The sequence below is a fragment of the Somniosus microcephalus genome, chromosome 22, assembly GCF_052327205.1.
Source record: "Somniosus microcephalus isolate GS21.2 chromosome 22, FLI_Smic_1.0, whole genome shotgun sequence".
In the NCBI taxonomy this organism is placed as follows: Eukaryota; Metazoa; Chordata; class Chondrichthyes; order Squaliformes; family Somniosidae; genus Somniosus; species Somniosus microcephalus.
The window spans coordinates 52,163,155-52,182,706 of record NC_141008.1 but is presented as its reverse complement, the minus strand read 5'-3'; the positions used below and the strand labels follow the sequence as shown (position 1 = coordinate 52,182,706).

Below are 19,552 nucleotides of genomic sequence, written 5' to 3'. Positions count from 1 at the left end.
GGGTGCCGTCTTTCGGATGAGACGTTAAACCGAGGCCCCGTCTGCTCTCTCGGGTGGACGTAAAAGATCCCGTGGCACTATTTTGAAGGCGATCAAGGGAGTTATCCCCAGTGTCCTGGCTACTATTTATCCCTCAATCAAGATAACTAAAAAAAACAGATGATCTGGTCATTATTGCATTGCTGTTTGTGGGAGCTTGCTGTGCGCAATTGTCTGCCGCGTTTCCTACATTACAACAGTGACTAGACTCCAAAAGTACTTCATTGGCTGTAAAGCATTTTGGGACGTCCTGAGGTCGTGGAAGGTGCTATATAAATGCAAGCATTTTTGTTGCGTCTGTGCCTCTCTGATTTTCTTTCTCTTTGCCCCTATCTTTCTCGTTTTCTTAGCCTACCCTACGTCTATCTGTATGTCGGTCTCTCTCTCTGTCTTTGCCCCTGTGGGCTGTGGATGCTGAGTCGTTGAATGGGAGGGGGGGGGGGGTGGTGGGCGTAGGGAACGTGCCCGGCTCTGGGGGAGGAGTGGAGAGGGGTGGGTGTAGGGAACGTGCCCGGCTCTGGGGGAGGAGGGGAGAGGGGTGGGCGTAGGGAACGTGCCCGGCTCTGGGGGAGAGGGGTGGGCGTAGGGAACGTGCCCGGCTCTGCAGGGGGAGGGGAGATTGGAGGGCGTAGGGAACGTGCCCGGCTCTGGGGGGTGTAGGGAGAGGGGTGGGCGTAGTGAACGTGCCTGGCTCTGGGGGGTATAGGGAGAGGGGTGGGCGTAGGGAGAGGGGTGGGCATAGAGAACGTGCCCGGCTCGGGGGGGTTAAAGGAAAGTTTCTGCTGGTCACAGTGAGCAGGGATTGCACCACGTGCTCACAGCTGACAGCTGGAGTCTGTTTGGAGAGAGCAGCTGTGAGCGAATGCTGCTTCTGCTCTAGTGTTCCACCACACTGCCAGAGAGAGAGAGAGAGAGGAGAAGTTGGCACTGAACACAATAGCTTTTAATAGTTCTGGAAAAACCAGCCAACATTCTCCCAATGCCACAGCACAGAGCAAGGAAGATCCTCCCCACTTTGGTTTCTGGTCTGAAATCCCCTTTTTTTTTAAATGGTACGTGTTGAATTGGTATTTAAACCAAAAGGCAAGCTGCTGAATCCTATCGGTGGCTAAAAAGCCAGGCACTGGGAACCAGCAGGAACAATCCACAGCAACAACTTGCATTTATATAGCGCCTTTAACGCAGTAAGACATCCCAAAGCTCTTCACAGGCGCGTTATTGTTGGACATCCTGAAGAGATGTCTGTTGGACGACCTGGGGGAGTTAAGTTTAACAGTCAAACTTCTTTGTATCATGGAGCAATAAACTTTCCGATATAAGCAGGATGACTTTGAATTGCCGTGAGAAAGGAATGCATTGCTTGGCTTCTGACGCGAGAAGTGCTTGTGTAAGGAAGCACTTCACCTGAAGAAGGAGCAGCGCTCCGAAAGCTTGTGATTTCAAATAAAGCTGTTGGACTATAACCTGGTGTTGTGTGACTTCTTACATTTGTTCACCCCAGTCCAACTCTGGCATCTCCACACCAAGGAAGTACATGACAGTAAATGCATCACCCATGAGTGTTTAAGGTTTAAGGTAATAAGCAGGGTCAGGTGATCATCACTAGGCTGCATAATAGTTGGTAAAGCTTTTTCTTCAAAGTTATTAGTAACAGTTAGTTCAGGAAGTCTTGTTTAAGGGAAGTAGCTTTAGAGTAAACAACTCCAAATGTTTACATGAATAGTCTGTCTTCAAAAGATTTGGGAGTAGATACGACATGCAGTCTTATCTATGATATTTACCTTTGATGTAGTCAAAACATGGTGTAGAAAGGAGCATGGTTTTCAGCATTTCTTTAGCAGGCTCGAAAGATAGAGCTTGTAACCTAAACACACTCTCTGTGTACAGTTCGGCTGATCACGTTTACCGTGTATCAATAAAGTCTGTTCCGTATACTCCACTACGAAGTGTCCCGTGCTTACTCGAAACACGCTATTGTGAACCCGAGGAGGAACGATGTTGACTGCTGACAGATATCAAACAAAATTTGACACCGCGCCACATCAGGAGATATCAGGGCAGGTGACCAAGAGCTTGGTCAAAGAGGTCGGTTTTAAGGAGCAAGTTAAAGGAGGAAAGAGAAGCAGAGGGTTTTGTAGTGTATGTGCCTTTAAGAGCCCCATGTGTACTGTAATGTCGGTAATGGCCACTCGGGCTATATAAGCCTGTATATTGTGTTGTATCAGTTAGTTCCCCTCCAGACTTTGTTTAGTAAACACCTATGAAACCAACTCCTGTCTTCAGTGTCTCTATCAACACACAGACACAACAGGTTTGAGGGGGGAATTCCAGAGCTCCGCCAATGGTGGAGCGATGAAAACCGGGGATGCACAAGAGGCCAGAGTTGGAGGAGCGCAGAGATCTCGGAGGGTTGTAGGGCTGGCGGAGGTTACATAGATAGGGGTGAGGCCATGGAGGGATTTGAAAACAAGCATGAGAATTAGACGGAGCAAAGTCCTTGATGATAATGTACGATTTTAGGAAGGGAAGGGGCAGTCTGGGTGCGTGAGGGTGAATCGATGTACAAGAGCTCGGGATTAGTTGCGATCGGAGCGGAGGTGGTGCGGTGACGGAAAAGCCCTTCCATGACTGCGGGGAAAACCAAGTGACACCTGGGGAGAAAACAACAGGGAGATGCTTAACCCTTTAGCACCCGTAGCCTCTGGGCATGAGACGGTTAGTCTGGGAGGCCTGTGGGGCAGAGAGTTTCTTTGGATAACGTAGCGGGTTGTTTGGGAGAGACGCCAAGTTGAAATGCAAGGGATTTTTAGGTCACAAGGAACCCACCAGGGTGAACTGCAGAACAGAGATTCCAAACTCACGGCCTCTGGTCAATGGGGTAGGGCAATCAAAGGGTTAATTCGTCCTTTGTTAACACAGAAACAGGCCATTCGGCCCAACTGGTCCGTGCCGGTGTTTTTTGCTCCACAGGAGCCTCCTCCCACCCCTACATCATCGAACACCATCATCATGTCCTTCTATTCATTTCTCCCTCATGTGTTTATTTAGCTTCCCCTTAAATGCATCTGTGCAATTCGCCTCAACAACTCCTTGTGGTAGCGAGTTCCACATGGAGCGCAGTTATCCAATATTTTCCACCCCCCCCCCCACCCCCGCCGCCTTCTTTAAAGAGCTCCTTCTATGAGAGAAGCTGTTCCAGCGTTTTACAAAAATAGCACCAGTGTCTGTGGCATTCACTGAAATAACAAGCAAGATAGTGGAAAAAAGCTGTTGGATATAACCAGCCCCACACGCCCTGCTGTAACTGGAGAGCGAGCGACCGAGCGTGAAGAAAGGGGGGGGGCTTGCTTTAAAAAAAAAAAACTTGTGAATGAATCGTGTCAGAATTCCTCAAAAAATAAAAGTGTACGTCGTTTGTTTTTCTTTCAAGGATACAGATCCCTCTTTCTTCCCCGAGTTATTTTCTTCCTCACGGAGACTGTGAGCCGAGAGGAAAAAAAGAAAAACTTACATTTCTACAGCGCCTTTCACGACCACCAGACGTCCCAACCCGCTTTATAGCCAATGAAGTTCTTTTGAAGTGTAGTCGCTGTTGTAATGTGGGAAACGCGGCAGCCAGTTTGCGCACAGCAAGCTCCCACAAACAGCAATGTGATAATGACCAGATACAGTAATCTGTTTTTGTTTTGTGGATTGAGGGATCAATATTGGCCCAGGACACCGAGGATAACTCCCCTGGTCTTCTTTGAAATAGTGGCCGTGGGATCTTTTACATCCACCGGAAAGAGAGCAGACGGGGCCTCGGGGGTTTAACGCCTCATCTGAAAGACGGCACCTCCGACAGTGCGGCACTCCCTCAGCACTGCACTGGATTTTTGTATTCAAGTCTCCTGGAGTGGGGACTTGAACCCACGAACCTTCTGACTCAGAGGCGAGGGTGCTGCCCACTGAGCCGTGGCTGATCACAGGCAGCCTCTACCACTGCTGCTGGGAGGGGTGGAGTCCGGGTGCGTCCAGTGACTGCTTCACCTCCTGTCCAGTGGCTTTTGTTTACCACCAGCTCCTCCCCAGCCGGTGGTATGGTTGACATAAGAAAACTACTAGGCACTTGGTCTAAGCGTTAAACAAAGCTTTAATCAACTGTTTTACAACATGGAGGTCTAGATGTGTCCTTCACTAGTTCCTGTTAAGAATGTCCTACGCAAGCTGGGCCCGTGCCCGAGTATTTATACTCTCCCTGGACAGCGCCACTCGTAGGCTGCTCAGTATTATTTCATAAGTCTTTCTTTCATGAATAGCAAGATTCATGTCAATGGTTACCCTAACTCGTTCAGCCATCACCCCCTGTGCTCACTGACCTACATTGGCTACTGGTTCAGCAATGTCTCGTTAGCCCCTGGATTGTTCTCACCCACCCCTAGTCTGCTGAGCATAGCATTAGGCAAAGGGGTATCACCCCCCTCCACTCTGTGTTAAATAGCCCCTCCACCCCCCCCCCCGGCCCCACTGTCCAGCCTGAATCTCGGATGAGGTACCAGAAGGGTTAACGCACCCAGTTCCTCTCTGTGCCCTGACTCGATGTGGGTGTCACACAGTGGTATAAAGTGAGTGGGGTTAAAATAGGGGTTTGGTGCCAGTGCGTTAAGCGGTCGTACAGCGGCAGTACTGGGTGGAGAATAGGCCTGGAGTGGGTGGAGGAGCGGGGGGTGGAGGAATTGTCTGGTCACGGTGCTCCAGCCATCGGGCAGTGTGGGGCAGGCTTGATGGACCAGCTGGGCTTTTCCTGCCCATCAATTTTCGCGTGTTCAGTTACGTCTGTCAGCCGTGGCTCAGTGGGTCGCGCACTCGCACCTCGGTGTCAGAAGGTCGTGGGTTCAAGTCCCACTCTAGAGACTTGAGCACAAAAATCTAGGCTGACACTCCCAGTGCGGTGCTGTGGGAGTGCTGCACTGTCAGAGGTGCCGTCTTTCGGATGAGACGTTAAACCGAGGCCCAGTCTGCTCTCTCAGGTGGGTGTAAAAGATCCCGCGGCCATTATTTTAAAGAACTGCAGGGGAGTTATCCCCGGTGTCCTGGGGCCAATATTTATCCCTCAACCAACACCCAAAACAGATGATCTGGTCATTATCACATTGCTGTTTGTGGGAGCTTGCTGTGCGCAAGATGGCTGCCGTGTTTCCTACATTATAACAGTGACCACACTTCAAAAGTACTTCATTGGTTGTGAAGCGCTTTGGGACGTCCTGAGGTGGTGAAAGGCGCTATTGAAATGCAAGTCTGTCTTTAATGGATTTATCCTTTGTGTGTGGAGCTTGACACTGATTTTTGTTCTCATTTTCTTTTCAGTCTTTTCAAGGAAGCCAAGGTCGAGCTTACCTGTTCAATTCAGTGTGAGTATCGCAGGACAATGCCGCATCAACAAGCCCGTTTGACCCGCTCCAGCCCATCCATCTAGAAAGGCCGACACTTCCCCCTGCCCCACCTCAGTAGCCTGTCTCTGAAATATCGCCATGGCTTTTGCCTCCTGCCCTCGCCGTTTCTTGACGCTCTTTGTATACATTGCAACCGTGACTCCACTTCAAAAGTACTTCATTGGCTGTAAAGCACTTTGGGACGTCCCGAGGTGCTGACAGGCACTATAGAAATGCAAGTTCTTTCTTTCTTTATGCAGCACTTCTGAAATTGGTTCTAAATTTGGTCTTTTCACCACTTTGACCCGTGTGTCCTTCCTGCGCCATGTGCTACCCTGACATACTGTTCAAGATCGATTAATATCTTGCGTACTTCCATGCTGTCACCTCCTTTATATCCTCTCGTGCTCTCACTGCTGTGAATCGTATCAATGGAGGATTTATAATTGAGAGCAGTAGAGACCCAGGAGTAGATTGTACCACCTCCCTCCGCCCCCTCCACACACCTTCCCGGGTTTGGGAGGTGCTGCCGAAGAAGCCTTGGCGAGTTGCTGCAGTGCATCTTGTAGATGGTACATACTGCAGCCACGGTGCGCCGGTGGTGGAGGGAGTGAATGTTTATGGTGGTGGATGGGGTGCCAATCAAGCGGGCTGCTTTGTCCCGGATGGTGTCGAGCTTCTTGAGTCAACACTGCCCCACGGGTGTGTTGTCCACAGCAGGGAGGCGGGCGGGTGGGGGGAGGGCGAAGGGGGGGTGGAATCTTTCTGAAATGAAGGCAGCTGTCTCAACACCAGAGGCTGCTGCTGACCGGAGTGAGGCCCGGGAGCTGGCATGCGTCTTTTAATAACGTGACATCACGTGCCAAAAACCTTTTCCCATTTGCAGGGACAGCAAAGAGGCTCGAACCGTTTCCACTTCACCCAACAAGTCATGAGTGTGAAACTCCTGCCACACACCATGCGTGAGGTGAGGATCGAGCAGAGGCTCTTCATTAGGTCCACTATGTCCCTGACCCCGGCACCAAGAGCCTTTCGCCATTCTCATCCTGTGTAATCGCCACCCCGCCCATTCCCACTATGACTGGGTCTGTGTTCACCGCACTGGGTGACACTTCATTCCAGATGGCGGAGGCCAGGCTTGTTACGATACTGTGGGGGGGGGGGAGGGGCTGGGGCTGGGTCATTTTGCCCCGTCTCTTCTCCCAAGGTGCTGCCTCTTCCTGGGCTGCAGTTCCCAGGGGCATCGGGCATTCCTTCGCCAATGACCATTCTTCATGTGTGAGGCCCAACGGTGCGAGTGGCTATTAAACCACGGGTCCATCACAGCCAAGCTGGTCCTGCACTCCTCTCTCTCTCACATACACATTCTCTCTTTCTGTCTATTTCTCACTTTCTCTCTCCTTCTCTCTTTCTCTTTTTTCCCTGTCTCTCTCTTTCTCCTTTTTCTTTCATTCTCTCGCTCCCTCTCTTTTCTTTCTCTCACTTTCTTTCACTCCCTCTCTTTATCTTTCTTCTCCTCCTTCTCTCTCGCTCTCTCCCTCTTTCTCTCTCTTACTCGTCTCGTTCTATCTCTTTCGCTTTCTTTCCCTCTCTCTTTTTTGCTGTATCTCCCTTTCTCATATTCTCTCTTTCTATCTGTCTCTCTTTCTCTCTCTTACTCTTTCTATCTCTCTCTCTTCCTACATTACAACAGTGACTACACTTCAAAAGTACTTCATTGGCTGTAAAGCGCTTTGGGACATCCGGTGGTCATGAAAGGCGCTATAGAAATGCAAGTCTTTTTTTTTTCTTTCTTCCCTCCTCCCCACACACACACGGGCGATCAGGGACCGCAATCAGGAGCAGGAACCTGGGCTGGTTCCCGTTTTCCCTGGTGCCACCCCACCTGAGGACCACCGACTCAGCACAGACCGGGCGGGGATTGAAGCTGGGGCCTCCTGTTCTGCTACTAACTGCCTCCGCCTGTGAACTGTCTGAGGAGCCGAATTGGAGGTTTCTTCACCACCTTTACTCGTTCAGTATAACGTGGCTCTCCACATACTCACTAGTTTCAAAAAAAATTTGGATTGTATCTCTTCCCTGACTCCTCCCCTCCTGTGTTGTGGGAATCATTTTGAGTTCCCTGATCCTTTCTGCAGAGGCCATGACTGGGACATAGGAACAGGAGAAGGCCATTCAGCCCCTCGAGCCTGTTCCCCGGTCAATTAGATCAACAACAACTTGCATTTATATAGCACCTTTAATGTTTCCTACAACAGTGACTACGCTTCAAAAGTACTTCATTGGCTGTAAAGCGCTTTTGGACGTCCTGGGGGTCGTGAAAGGCGCTACATAAATGCAAGTTCTTTCTTTTCCATGTTAAAATGCTGACGTTTGCTTGAATCTCTTTGCAGAGTTAATGTGGGCTGTGGACCAGCGGAGGAGCGGGTTTTACTCACTGGCCTGCACGCAGTGGCTGACATTTACTGTGAAAACTGCAAAACCACCCTGGGCTGGAAATATGTAAGTTGGTGTCTGTGTGTCTCCGTGTGTGTGTGTGTGTGTGTGTGTCTGTCTCTCCGTATGTGTTTTGTCTGTCTGTGTGTCTCTGTGTCCGTGTGTGTGTCTGTGTCTGTTTGTGTGTCTCCTTGAGTGTGTGTGTGTGTATGTGTCTCTCCGTATGTGTTTTGTCTGTCTGTGTGTGTGTCCGTCTGTGTGTCTCCTTGTGTCTGTGTGAACCTGTGTCTATTTCCGTGTGTGTTAAATGTCCGTGTGTCTGATTACGCTCCTGTGAAGCGCCCTGGGACGTTTTACTACGTTAAAAGCGCTATATAAATGCAAGTTGTTGTTGTTGTTGTTGTTGTATGCAACAGTGTTACCCAGGGCCCCCCCCCCCCCCCACCCTCCGACATACAAATTATATATTTGTTTCTTTTACATGTGCCCTCACTTATGATACTCCAATCTTTCGATAGGCAGACTGGGTTACATTTGAGCCAGAACAAAATATTAAGCTGCTCTAGTTCTCAAGATAGCAAGTGAACCTGCAGAGCAACAGTTAGGATCAGACTCATCTAATTATCTTTGCGAAATGATAAATAATGAACACGCTATTTTTCTCCACATCAGTGGGTTGTCTTGCTTAACTGAAAGTAACTTTAATCCAGTCTCCTACACTCTAACCTTGAGACTGGGCAAGAGCCTGTCCTAGCGGCTGTTTAAAAACCTGATTGTCACTTAGTGTTTCTGTCCCTAGTTTATTTCCCCTTCACAACCAGAGGGGAGGATTTATGCCAGTCAATGCCTGGTGATCACCCAGGACTAGGAACTTTCCAACACAGTGGGTGTGAGGTGTTTATCGATAAGTGGGACATGCTAAAAAAAATTGTTTAATGTTTACAGTCCTTTGGGAAACTTCATCAATGCCTCACTGATTAACATTTGGACCACCTTTTGCCTCGGTGCTTTTTAAAAAATAAAACTTGTGTGAATACATTTTTCCTTTATAAGTCCAACATATAAAGGTAGCTTTCTTCCCAGCTGCTTTCTGTGGGGGAAATGGTCAAGCAAAGTTCCCGACATGTGACAGACCCCTGTCACTGTCCCGCCTCAGATCAGCTAACTCAGCACAAACCAGGGATCGAGACTGGGTTGTGCTGGTCTGAGGAGGAGACTTTGCCTCTGAACCATCGAGGTTGGTCTCTGGGCTTGTTCCCGGGCCAATTAGAATGAATCCCGCGTAAATGCGGCCGCCACCTAGCTGTAGCTGATTTGCCTGTGCTTCTCGTTGTCCCATATCCGCACCATCACCGAGACCGCCTACTTCCAGCTCCGTAACATCGCCTGTCTCCGCCCCTGCCTCAGTCCATCTGCTGCTGAAACCTCCTTCCCGGCCTTTTGTCACTCCAGACTCGACTATTCCAATGCTCTCCTGGCTGTCCTCCCACCCTCCGTAAACATGACCCCATCGGCTGCCGGTATCCTAACTCGCACCAAGTCCCGTTTGCCCATCACCCCTGTGCTCGCTGACATACATTAGCTCCTGGTCCGGCAATGCCTCGATTTTAAAATTCTCATCCTTGTTATCAAATCCCTCCGTAGCCTCAAACCCTCCCTAACTCTGTAACCTCCTCCAGCCCTACAACCCCCCGAGATCTCTGCGCTCCTCCAATTCTGGCCTCTTAAGCCTCCCTGATTTTAATCGCTCTACCATTGGCGGCCGTGCCTTCAGCTGCCTGGGCCCTAACTCCCTCCCTGAACCTCACCGCCTCTCTCTCCTCCTTTAAGACGCTGCTTAAAACCTCCTCCTTTGACCGAGCCTTCGGTCACCTGTCACAGTATCTCCTTATGTGGCTCGGTGTCAAATTTTGTCTTGATTTACACTCCTGTGAATCGCCCCGGGGGAAGGTGTTACGACGTTAAAGGCGCGACATAAATGCAAGTGGTTGGTGTTGTTGCAGTTGAACTCAGTGCTGCCATTTGTCCACAGGAGCACGCCTTCGAGAGCAGCCAGAAGTACAAAGAAGGAAAGTACATTATAGAACTTGCTCATATGATTAAGGACAATGGCTGGGAGTGAACTGGAGGCTTCCTGCTGGAACTGATTGCTGGGCCGTTGATCCTGGAGCAGGAGAAGTAACTGAAGGCTTTGGTTGTACGTGTTGGGGGGAGCCGAGCCGCTCGGCTCCGTCCCTCAGCCACCCGCCTCTGCATTTCTCTTCTTTTATTATTATTACCCTCTACTGTCTCCTTTTTATTTAATTTTTTTGCTTTTCCAATCTCTCCTCCCGCGGTCGAAACATCTCCTGGCTCTTCCTCTCCGTCGCGGTGTCGGCCGAGCGACTGCTCCGAGCGTGCTCAGCTTTCCTGTTTTATTAAGTTAACTTTAAAAAAAAAGCTGTTTTTAGTGTCGCTCGCTTCAGAGTAGCGTTGTTCGGGAGCGCGCGGAGCGGGGGGGGGGAAATCCGAGTTAAGTAAAAGCAGGCGGAGAATACAAGGCCGAGGCCTTGCTCGTTGACGTTAGCTGGAGCTTCTTCAACCGTGTCCGCCTGTCCCGTCCGCTCGGCTGGTGAGCGGCTGGGCTGACCCGCCCTCCCGTTGCCCATTTGCCAATATAGGCTGTCGGGAGTGAAAAGTCGCTCCGCTTCGCAAGCACGCGAAGCGCTGCGGGCGATGCTTGGCCCTCATTGGAAGAAGGAAGTTATCGTCCTGGCGTTAAATGCTTCTCTCGCCGCGGCCTGGCATTGGCGGCGGTGCATTTGATCCATGCGCTGACTTGAACCGGAGCAGGTAGGAGGTGCGAGAGGTTCCTTCCCCCCCCCACCCCCTCTCCCCACAAACCCCCCCCCCCCCAGGTAGTGGGCCTTCTTTGATGGACCAACTAAGGGTGGCCCCAGGGTCACCGAACAAAAATCACCACAAGCGCCCCCTATATGGGCGCCACTGATGGTTCGATCAAACTAAGAAGATGCCAAAATAAGCATCAGTTGCCACCAGAACAAAAGGATAACGTCCCAACCAAATCAGGATTGTATTATTATCGATGTCTACAAGACACTCTATACCCTGCGGTGCCCACCGGTCACACAAGGCAGCCCCTGGAAGTGGGGACTCTACCTCCCTAATCTTAACCCTCCTCTTCCCGTCATCTCATCAGTTCATTTCAAACGATGGAAGGTTGAAGGACAGGCGACTGGGGCGGGCGGGCGGGTCAGCTTTTTAAAGGCTGGGACGGGATCAGCCGATCGCAGCTTAATGTTAACCCTGGTGAGGCACCCTCGCCCGGCGCAACGGTGTGTGCGCGCACGCGAGAGAGCGGGCGGGTGAAGGCAGAACCGGTGCCCGCTGATGCCGTGCCCGTGAGGGCGGAACACCTCAGCCCTGTGGGGAGCGACTGCGCTCCTGCTGCAGGAAAGGCGGGAAGAAAAAGGTCTCGCTGAAAGTCTGCACAACAAAGTGGGAATGAAGCCTCCCGCCAAGGGACGGTAGGGAGAGGGGAGAACCCAAACACGAGAGCACGGCTCCCGGCCAAAAAAAATGCTTAACCTTCATTTCAAAAGCTGTCAGGCATCGAAGGGAAAGCAATCACTGAACTGGGTGTGAACGGGTGGAGAACGACAGACTATGCTGGTCCCTCCTGCTAGATTGTCAGTTCGTGGCGCTGGGCCTGCCCGTTACTGTTAACATTTTCAGTAACAGTTACAACCCATGGGGATACTGGGGGGAGATTGGGGGGGGGGTTACATCAGTGTGAGTGAAAGACCGTGAAAATTCACACGCACTGTTTGACCTCACCAGTGCTTGTCTACATAAAATAAAGTTATGTAAAGCTCTGGTCAGACCCCAGTTAGAGTAACTGTGTTCAGTTCTGGACCCCGCACCTCAGGAGGATATATTGGCCTCAGAGGGGGAGCAGCGCAGATTCACCAGAATGATACCGGGGGGCTAAAAGGGTTAAATTATGAGTATATAGGTTGCACAGTCTTGTATTCCCGCGAGTATAGAAGATTAAGGGGTGATCTAATCGAGGTTTTTAAGATGATTAAAGGAGTTGATCGGGTGGATAGAGAGAAACTATTTCCTCTGGTGGGGGGAGTCCAGAACAAGGGGGCGTAACCTTAAAATTAGAGCCAGGCCGTTCGGGGTGATGTCAGGAAGCACTTCTTCACACAAAGGGTAGTGGAAATCTGGAAAACTCACCCCCAAAAAGCTATTGAGGCTGGGGGAGGGGTCAATTGAAAATTTCAAAACCGAGATTGATAGATTTTTGTTGGGTAAGGGTAATAAGGGTTACGGAACCAAGGCGGGTGGATGGAGTTGAGATACAGATCAGCCATGATCTAATTGAATGGCGGAACAGGCTCGAGGGGCTGAATGGCCACATATACTGGACTGATAGTAGCTAGAAACACCATTTTCCATCAGATCCCATGTTCTCTATGCATCCCAGGGTGGGCTGGGAGGGGGTCCTGAACCTCATGTTAGAACCTTGCATTTTGACTCAATGGATCGGGTAAATATCGGGGAACAATCTTCCGTCAGCTCGGGAGTGTCTCCCCGACCATTAAGTGACCCGCGGGTAATTGTAATGAACCGGAAGGTTCCTGTCGGCCATTACAAAGATCCTGCAGGCGAGATTCCGCCAGGCCGCAGTCGCGCGACACTTCAGCTTTCTTCACTTCCCCATTTGTAGCCAAAAGGCAGAGGCCACGCCAACTGTGCAACGCACGGCCAGCGTGTGGCCAACCCGAGGGCTGGTAACACTGCTGAAAACCACAGACCTCTGGGCCTCCATGGGTCGACAGCACAGCTGGTCAAACGAGCCTGTCCATACATTGACCAAAGCACCTCTCGGTTTGCGCACTGTTAAATGAGCCGGGCAGCAAGTCCGACCGTACTTGCCGCAGTGTTGTCACTGGACTGCGTTGCAGTTGGGTGCCAGTACACTATAGGAAGACCTCCCTTTAAGCGTCAGTCGTGTGATAATCTAAAGTCATCGCCCACCACGGCCACCTTTTTACTCTTTTAAGGCTTGACTTTAAAAAAAAAAGCTCCATCCAATCACAGCCCCCGAGTTTGGAGGGGCAGATCCCGCCATCTGATCACGCTGCGGGAGCTCTTCACCATTCAGGCGGTCAGAGTGTAAAAATTCGCACACTCATCCTCGGGCGCGACTTAATACCCTGGTGACAACGCTGCTGGGTCTCGCACATCACCGTTAACATAGTCGGCTAGCGCATTGGCCAAAAAGAGCCTTTTGTTTCCCCGTTGGAGGGGGGGGCCTGCGGAGCCCAAAGACCAAACACGCCAGAGTGCGGCCAAACAACCCGGTTGGCGTAGACATTTGTAGAGGAGAGGGGGAAACAGAACTTCGCATCGCGTGTTCGTGGATATATCGTAAATACGGTGGCTGACTTGTTCTCATGGCTGTGTTTTCCGCCACGCGTGTAAAATAACATGTCCAAAGCAAAGCCACAGAACCTCTAGGTTGGGTGGTCTGTTGTACATCCAACAAAGCCTTTGTTTCCTGGCGGCCAAAGCTAGCTTATGATTGGATACCGCTGTGATCTGAAGCTTTCTAACCATGGCTCCCATTGGCTGCAAAAACGTGGAACCAATTCCCTAGCGTCATCACATTGCCTGATGCGATTGGCTAGAGGATGTACACTCTGCTAGATCATCTTGTGTGATAATGTGCTGCCCCCCCTATTTAAACAAGAAATTGCTAATATATACAGAACTTGTCTTATATTGTGTACTCTTGTAAATATTCATATTTAAAAGATTTTTTAATAATATATATTCAGCAATGTCTGACCCATATCTTCGACTCAGCACTTTTTTTTCACCCTGTATATTAATTTCAAGCTGCAGTATTTTCTCTCCATTTAATGTGATTTCGTTCCGTCTTACTTTGTCACTCAGGAGGGATGCAACAATTCTTCGGTTAGCCTTTGGCTTCCGGTGCGTTTAGCAGCAGTGGTGCCAAAATGACCAGAGTAGGCAAAACCCCTGGGGTAACACCCTTCCCCCGAGGGTTAGTATTGGTCACTGATTCTGGCCTTTAACCCGGGTCAGATCGTCCCGGTTACCCATTCTCCCCGTTGCGTTTTGCCACACGAGCCAGTCCAACTCCACCAGGAGCTGGGCAGAGGAGTCTTGGGGGGGGGGATTCAGTATCGCCCCGTTTGGGGTGCCATTATCGGCCATGCGCAAAGTTTAGCGCCTGGCACTAATTATCGCCTCCGACGGCAAACTTGGCTTTTATCGCCCCTGGCGGTGATTGGAGCGCTAAATCAGGCGCTTCACACCTGTCTTAAGACGCAAAGGCCGAGGAACGAGGCGCTAACTCAGAGCGTTGGCGAAGCAAGGAAGGGCAAATCAAAATGAACCTGCAAAGTGCTGCTCAGTACTCAAAACTCCTTCACACAGCGTTCAATCTCTCCAGAAGTCTCTCTCTCAGAATACATGGTGCAAAAATGTCACCGACAAAAAAAGACAGGAAGCAGTCACCTTTAAATAGCGCTCCCCCAGTCCCTTTCTGACTGCAAAACGCTCCCCTCAACCTGTCGTTGCTAGCGGCAGGCAGTAAGGCAGGGGGCGCCACTCAATATCCGGTCCGGGGCGCTAACGGGGTGTTGCGCACTCGACTGACGTCACAATCTGCCGGCGCAGGAGATCGTGGCGGTAGTGTTTAGCGCCGCTGCAAAATGTCTAGTTAATTTCGCAAGCAGCGCAAACATCGCCGCGCCCGGGCGCTAGTTGCTTTGCGCCCCAATTGGCGCCCTCTTAAGGCGCTAATGGGAGGCGCAAACAACTGAATTTTTCCCCCTTGCAGTTTAGTTTCACATAACATAAGAAATAGGAGCAGGAGTCGGCCATTCGGCCCCTCGAGCCTGCTCCGCCATTGAATAGGATCATGGCTGATCATCGACCTCAACTCCACTTTCCCGCCCGATCCCCATATCCCTTGATACCCCTAGAGTCCAAAAATCTATCGCTCTCTGTCTTGAATATACTCAAAGACTCATCATCCACAGCCCTCTGGGGCAGAGAATTCCAAAGATGCCCCTCATCGCTCTTGCCTGGAGCTCACAGCCAATACGAAGGGCAGGGTCTGGCAAGTTGAAATCCCTCTCTTCTCCGAAAGACCCTGTTGCCATGGGGCCGCCTCACGGGCTGCGGCTGCCCTCCGCGACCTGGTCTCAATGGCCAGTCTTCACACGAGCCGCTCAATGACTGGGTGGATCCTGTCCTCGCGCACTGTCCACTGGCTCCATTGAGCAGGGGTCGCTGGATAGTGATCAGGAGGGAGACCTCCACCTCACCTCCACCAACTGCCTTTTATTTTACATCCTTCCTCGTCCTACAGTGAGGCCAATTGTGTCTCCCCAGGCTCGAGTCAGAACAGAGCAAGGAGCGCAAACCTGGGACCTGCCTGGTGTTTACGGTTCGGTTGTATCCTGACTGAAATCTGCTTTCAAAGGCGCATTATCTTTAAGCTACTAACGCCTGATGTAAACAAAGTCTATTCAGGGTTATTTAATGTGCCAGCTGGCAGCCAGCTTGCCGTGACCCTTTATTCAACAGCGCTATTCTGAACAGCTCAAACCTGCTTGACCTGTGCACAGATTGAACAGGTGGGGACCTCTGGTTGTGAGTCAGGTCCAGTTCCTCGAATCTGCAAATCCCCATCACAGAGGATTGGATGCTGTGACCCACTCGCAATGCACCACACATGTGGAACCATACAGCACAGAAGGAGGCCGTTCGGCCCATCCTGCCTGTGACGGCTCGGTGAAAGAGCTCCCCAATTAGCCCCACTCTCCCCTGCTCTTTCCCCATAGCCCTTTAATTTTTTTCTTTTCAAGTATTTATCCAATTCCCTTTTGAAAGTTATTCAATCTGCTCCCACCGCCCTTTCAGGCAGCGCATTCCAGATCATAACAACTTGCTGCGTAAAAAAAATTCTCTCACTGGTTCTTTTGCCAATCACCTTAAATCTGTGTCCTCTGGTTACCAACCCTCCTGCCCATGGAAACAGTTTCTCCTTATTTACTCTATCAGAACCCTTCATGATTTTGAACACCTCTATCAAATTTCCCCTTAACCTACTCCGCTCGAAGGAGACCAACCCCAGCTTCTCCAGTCCCTCCACATAACTGAAGTCCCTCCTCCCTGGTACCATTCTAGTAAATTTCTTCTGCGCTTTTCTTCCAAACGGTTTTCATATTTTTGATGAACAGGTAATGAAATTGTGCCGTTGGGCACAGGATAGAGCAGTGGGTTAAACAACTCCCCTTCCGCGTCTGGGAAATGGATTCAAACTCAGTCCAGACTGTGGGGTTTAGGGTCTCCCCTCTTTCAGCTGGCTGTAAGGGATCCACGTAAAATGCGTTTGGTGCCTTTACCAACTGCGTCAAGTTTAAACTATTGTCTGTTTTGCGGGGGTGGGGGGTGCGGGGGATGGAAGGTGAGGGGAATTATTTTAAACATCACCCCAAAACAAATCATTGTTGCATCCCTTCCCCCACCCACCCCCGCCGACCTGTGTTCCTGTTCCTCCTTTTTCTGTGTCAGAATTATTTTGTAACGGTGGACCAACAGCACGGGTCTTGCTGTCCGCATGGTTTCTGTAGCACGGGAATGTGACTCCTTTTCCTCCTCCTCGTTTCTTCCTTTGTATATTGTGCTCTGGTTCTGCCAACTGTTTCAGTGAGTGAGATTCACGCAGGTGGTGCGTTTGTGTTAAAGGTGCGGCCTCTGCAGGGCTCTGGTTTGTTGCTGAGCGCTGGCTCCAACCTACCCGAACAGCACAGGAGGATCCCGTACAGGAACAGGAAGTCAGTTCAAGTGAAATGGACATTAAAAAGATGTCTCCTTTCACCACCTTCCCCACTGTCCCCAGAACTACTTTCACCCGCCATCTCTACCTCACCAGCTCCCTTCCTGCCTTCAGAAACCTTCTTAAGACCCTCCTAATCGCATTTTTTCTACCTCTTCTGACCTCCCACGGCTAGGGGGCTACTCACTATCTACTGAAAGTACAAAACGAGCAGTATAGGAACGCAAGTTGTTTTATATTTGAGGCCAGGAGCAGCAGTAACGGTTCCCTGGTTTGTGACCCGCGACTTGTCCAAGCGGCGGGTTCCTATCTCAGCATTGCTGCTGGAGAGTTCCCTATCTCGGCGTTGCCGCTGGAGAGTTCCCTATCCTGGCATTGCCGCTAGAGAGTTCCCTGTCCCGGCGTTGCTGCTGGAGAGTTCCCTATCTCTGCGTTGCCACTGGAGAGTTCCCTATCCTGGCATTGCCACTGGAGAGTTCCCTATCCTGGTGTTGCCGCTGGAGAGTTCCCTATCCTGGCGTTGCCGCTGGAGAGTTCCCTATCCTGGCGTTGCCGCTGGAGAGTTCCCTATCTTGGCGTTGCCGCTGGAGAGTTCCCTATCCTGGCATTGCCACTAGAGAGTTCCCTATCCCGGCGTTGCTGCGGGAGAGTTCCCTATCCCGGCATTGCCGCTGGAGAGTTCCCTATCTCAGTGTTGCCGCTGGAGAGTTCCCTATCCTGGCGTTGTCGCTGGAGAGTTCCCTATCCTGGTGTTGTCGCTGGAGAGTTCCCTATCCCGGCATTGCCGCTGGAGAGTTCCCTATCCCGGCATTGCCGCTGGAGAGTTCCCTATCCCGGCATTGCCGCTGGAGAGTTCCCTATCCTGGCATTGCCGCTGGAGAGTTCCCTATCCCGGCGTTGCCACTAGAGAGTTCCCTATCTCGGCATTGCTGCTGGAGAGTTCCCTATCCCGGCGATGCCGCTGGAGAGTTCCCTATCTCAGCATTGCCGCTGGAGAGTTCCCTATCTCGGCATTGCCGCTGGAGAACTGCTCCGCCCGTGAGGTTGGAGGCAGGGATATCAACAGGCCAGTCACCCCAGGCCACCTTCATGAACCTCCCAGTGCAGAGGGGCTTGCAGAGGTTCTGGAAGCAGGTTGTCCGCCAGCCTTGTATCCAGCGATCATAGAATCTTACAGCACAGAAGGAGGCAGTTCGACCCATCGTGCCTGTGCCGGCTCTTTGAAAGAGCTATCCAATTAGTCCCACTCCCCCCTGCTCTTTCTCCACAGCCCTGCAAATTTTTCCTTTGCAAGTATTTATCCACTTCCCTTTTGAAAGTTACTATTGAATCTGCTTCCACCGCCCTTTCAGGCAGTGCATTCCATCCAGATCACAACAACTCGCCGCATAAAAATATTTCTCCCCCTCCCCCCCCCCCCCCCCGGTTCTTTTGCCAATTATCTTAAATTTGTGTGCTCCTCTGTTCCCCTCCTCTCCCGCAGGCTCTGACCGTGGCTGGGTGCCGTTCCACCAGTTCCAGCCACCCTCCAGTACTTTGCCCCGACTGGTCTTTCTTCGTGTGAGAGCCTGGAGAGCGAGGCTGTTTGACCAGGGGAAGCATCGCAGCTGGAACCCACCCTCACTCAAAATCCCCGCGCACACATGCACTTTCTAGCAGAATTTGCTGGTCAGTGATCAAGATCAGAAACACGGGTTGATTTTTTTTTCCCTCATAAGTCGGGACATTTATTATTTAACTTAAAGGTTATTAAGGGTTACGGAACCGAGGCGGGTAGTTGGAGTTGAGATCTAATTGAATGGTGGAACAGGCTCGAAGGGTTGAATGGCCTCCTATTCCTATGTAAGATTTGTCTATTTTTTGTTGTGTGTTATGGAATCGATTATTAATTCAGATTATTAATAAAAACCTCTCTACCAAGACAATTGGGCCACTGCAGGGAGAAAGTAGCCATTTCTCTCGTGTCCGCTCTCCCTCTCCAGATCCCCGGGGAACGTGACATGCCGAGACGGCTCGGTTCTGGCCGGTGGCCCTGGTTTTTCCAGCACGGTGAGTGGTCTTGCGCCTCGGAGTGGTTCACCGGTCCCAGCGTGCCGAAGGTCAGCAAGCGAGCAGCAGCGGACGACCGCTACCCGCGCCTTGTCTTTTAACGACAGCGGAACTCCCCTCCCGTGCGATTGCAGGCTTCCCCCGTTGGGTAGGGCCGCGCCAGAATCGCCCTGCAGCCTCCCGCACCTTCACCGTACGTGTTTGTACATAAGTCAGTATTCCGAGGACCATTTGTAAAGTGTGTTGTTGGTGCTTATTTGTCACAAATAAAGTTTCTTTTTGGAATATTTTGAAGTCCCCTGGTCTTGCTGTTAAACGGGATGAATTAATATTTGAGTCTCTCCATCCATGGCCCAGAACCTAGAATTCCAGAAAGCCTTTGATAATGTTCCACATGAAAGGCTGCTACACAAGCTAAAACCAGGATATAGGTAAAGATTTGGCTCAAACAAGCACTGGATCCTGGTTAGGGGGGTGATAGCAGGCTGGGAGATGTACTGAGTGGGGTGTCCCAGGGATTGGTGCTGGGCGATGTACTGAGTGGAGTGTCCCAGGGATCGGTGCTGGGTGATGTACTGAGTGGGGTGTCCCAGGGATCGGTGCTGGGTGATGTACTGAGTGGGGTGTCCCAGGGATCGGTGCTGGGTGATGTACTGAGTGGGGTGTCCCAGGGATCGGTGCTGGGCGATGTACTGAGTGGAGTGTCCCAGGGATCGGTGCTGGGTGATGT

At 51.1% G+C, this 19,552-nt stretch overlaps 1 protein-coding gene across 1 annotated transcript in view; it reads left to right on the top strand.

Moving 5' to 3' along the window:
* ypel2a (yippee-like 2a) overlaps positions 1–19,111 on the top strand; it is a 52,277-nt gene extending 33,166 nt beyond the window's left edge. The window contains exons 2-4 of the mRNA XM_085964722.1: positions 5,386–5,429; positions 7,844–7,952; positions 9,919–19,111. Of these exons, the coding sequence (XP_085820848.1) occupies positions 5,386–5,429; positions 7,844–7,952; positions 9,919–10,008 (243 nt within the window). The 3' untranslated portion in view covers positions 10,009–19,111. The remainder of the gene's footprint in view (positions 1–5,385; positions 5,430–7,843; positions 7,953–9,918) is intronic.
* Positions 19,112–19,552: the final 441 nt, after the last annotated feature.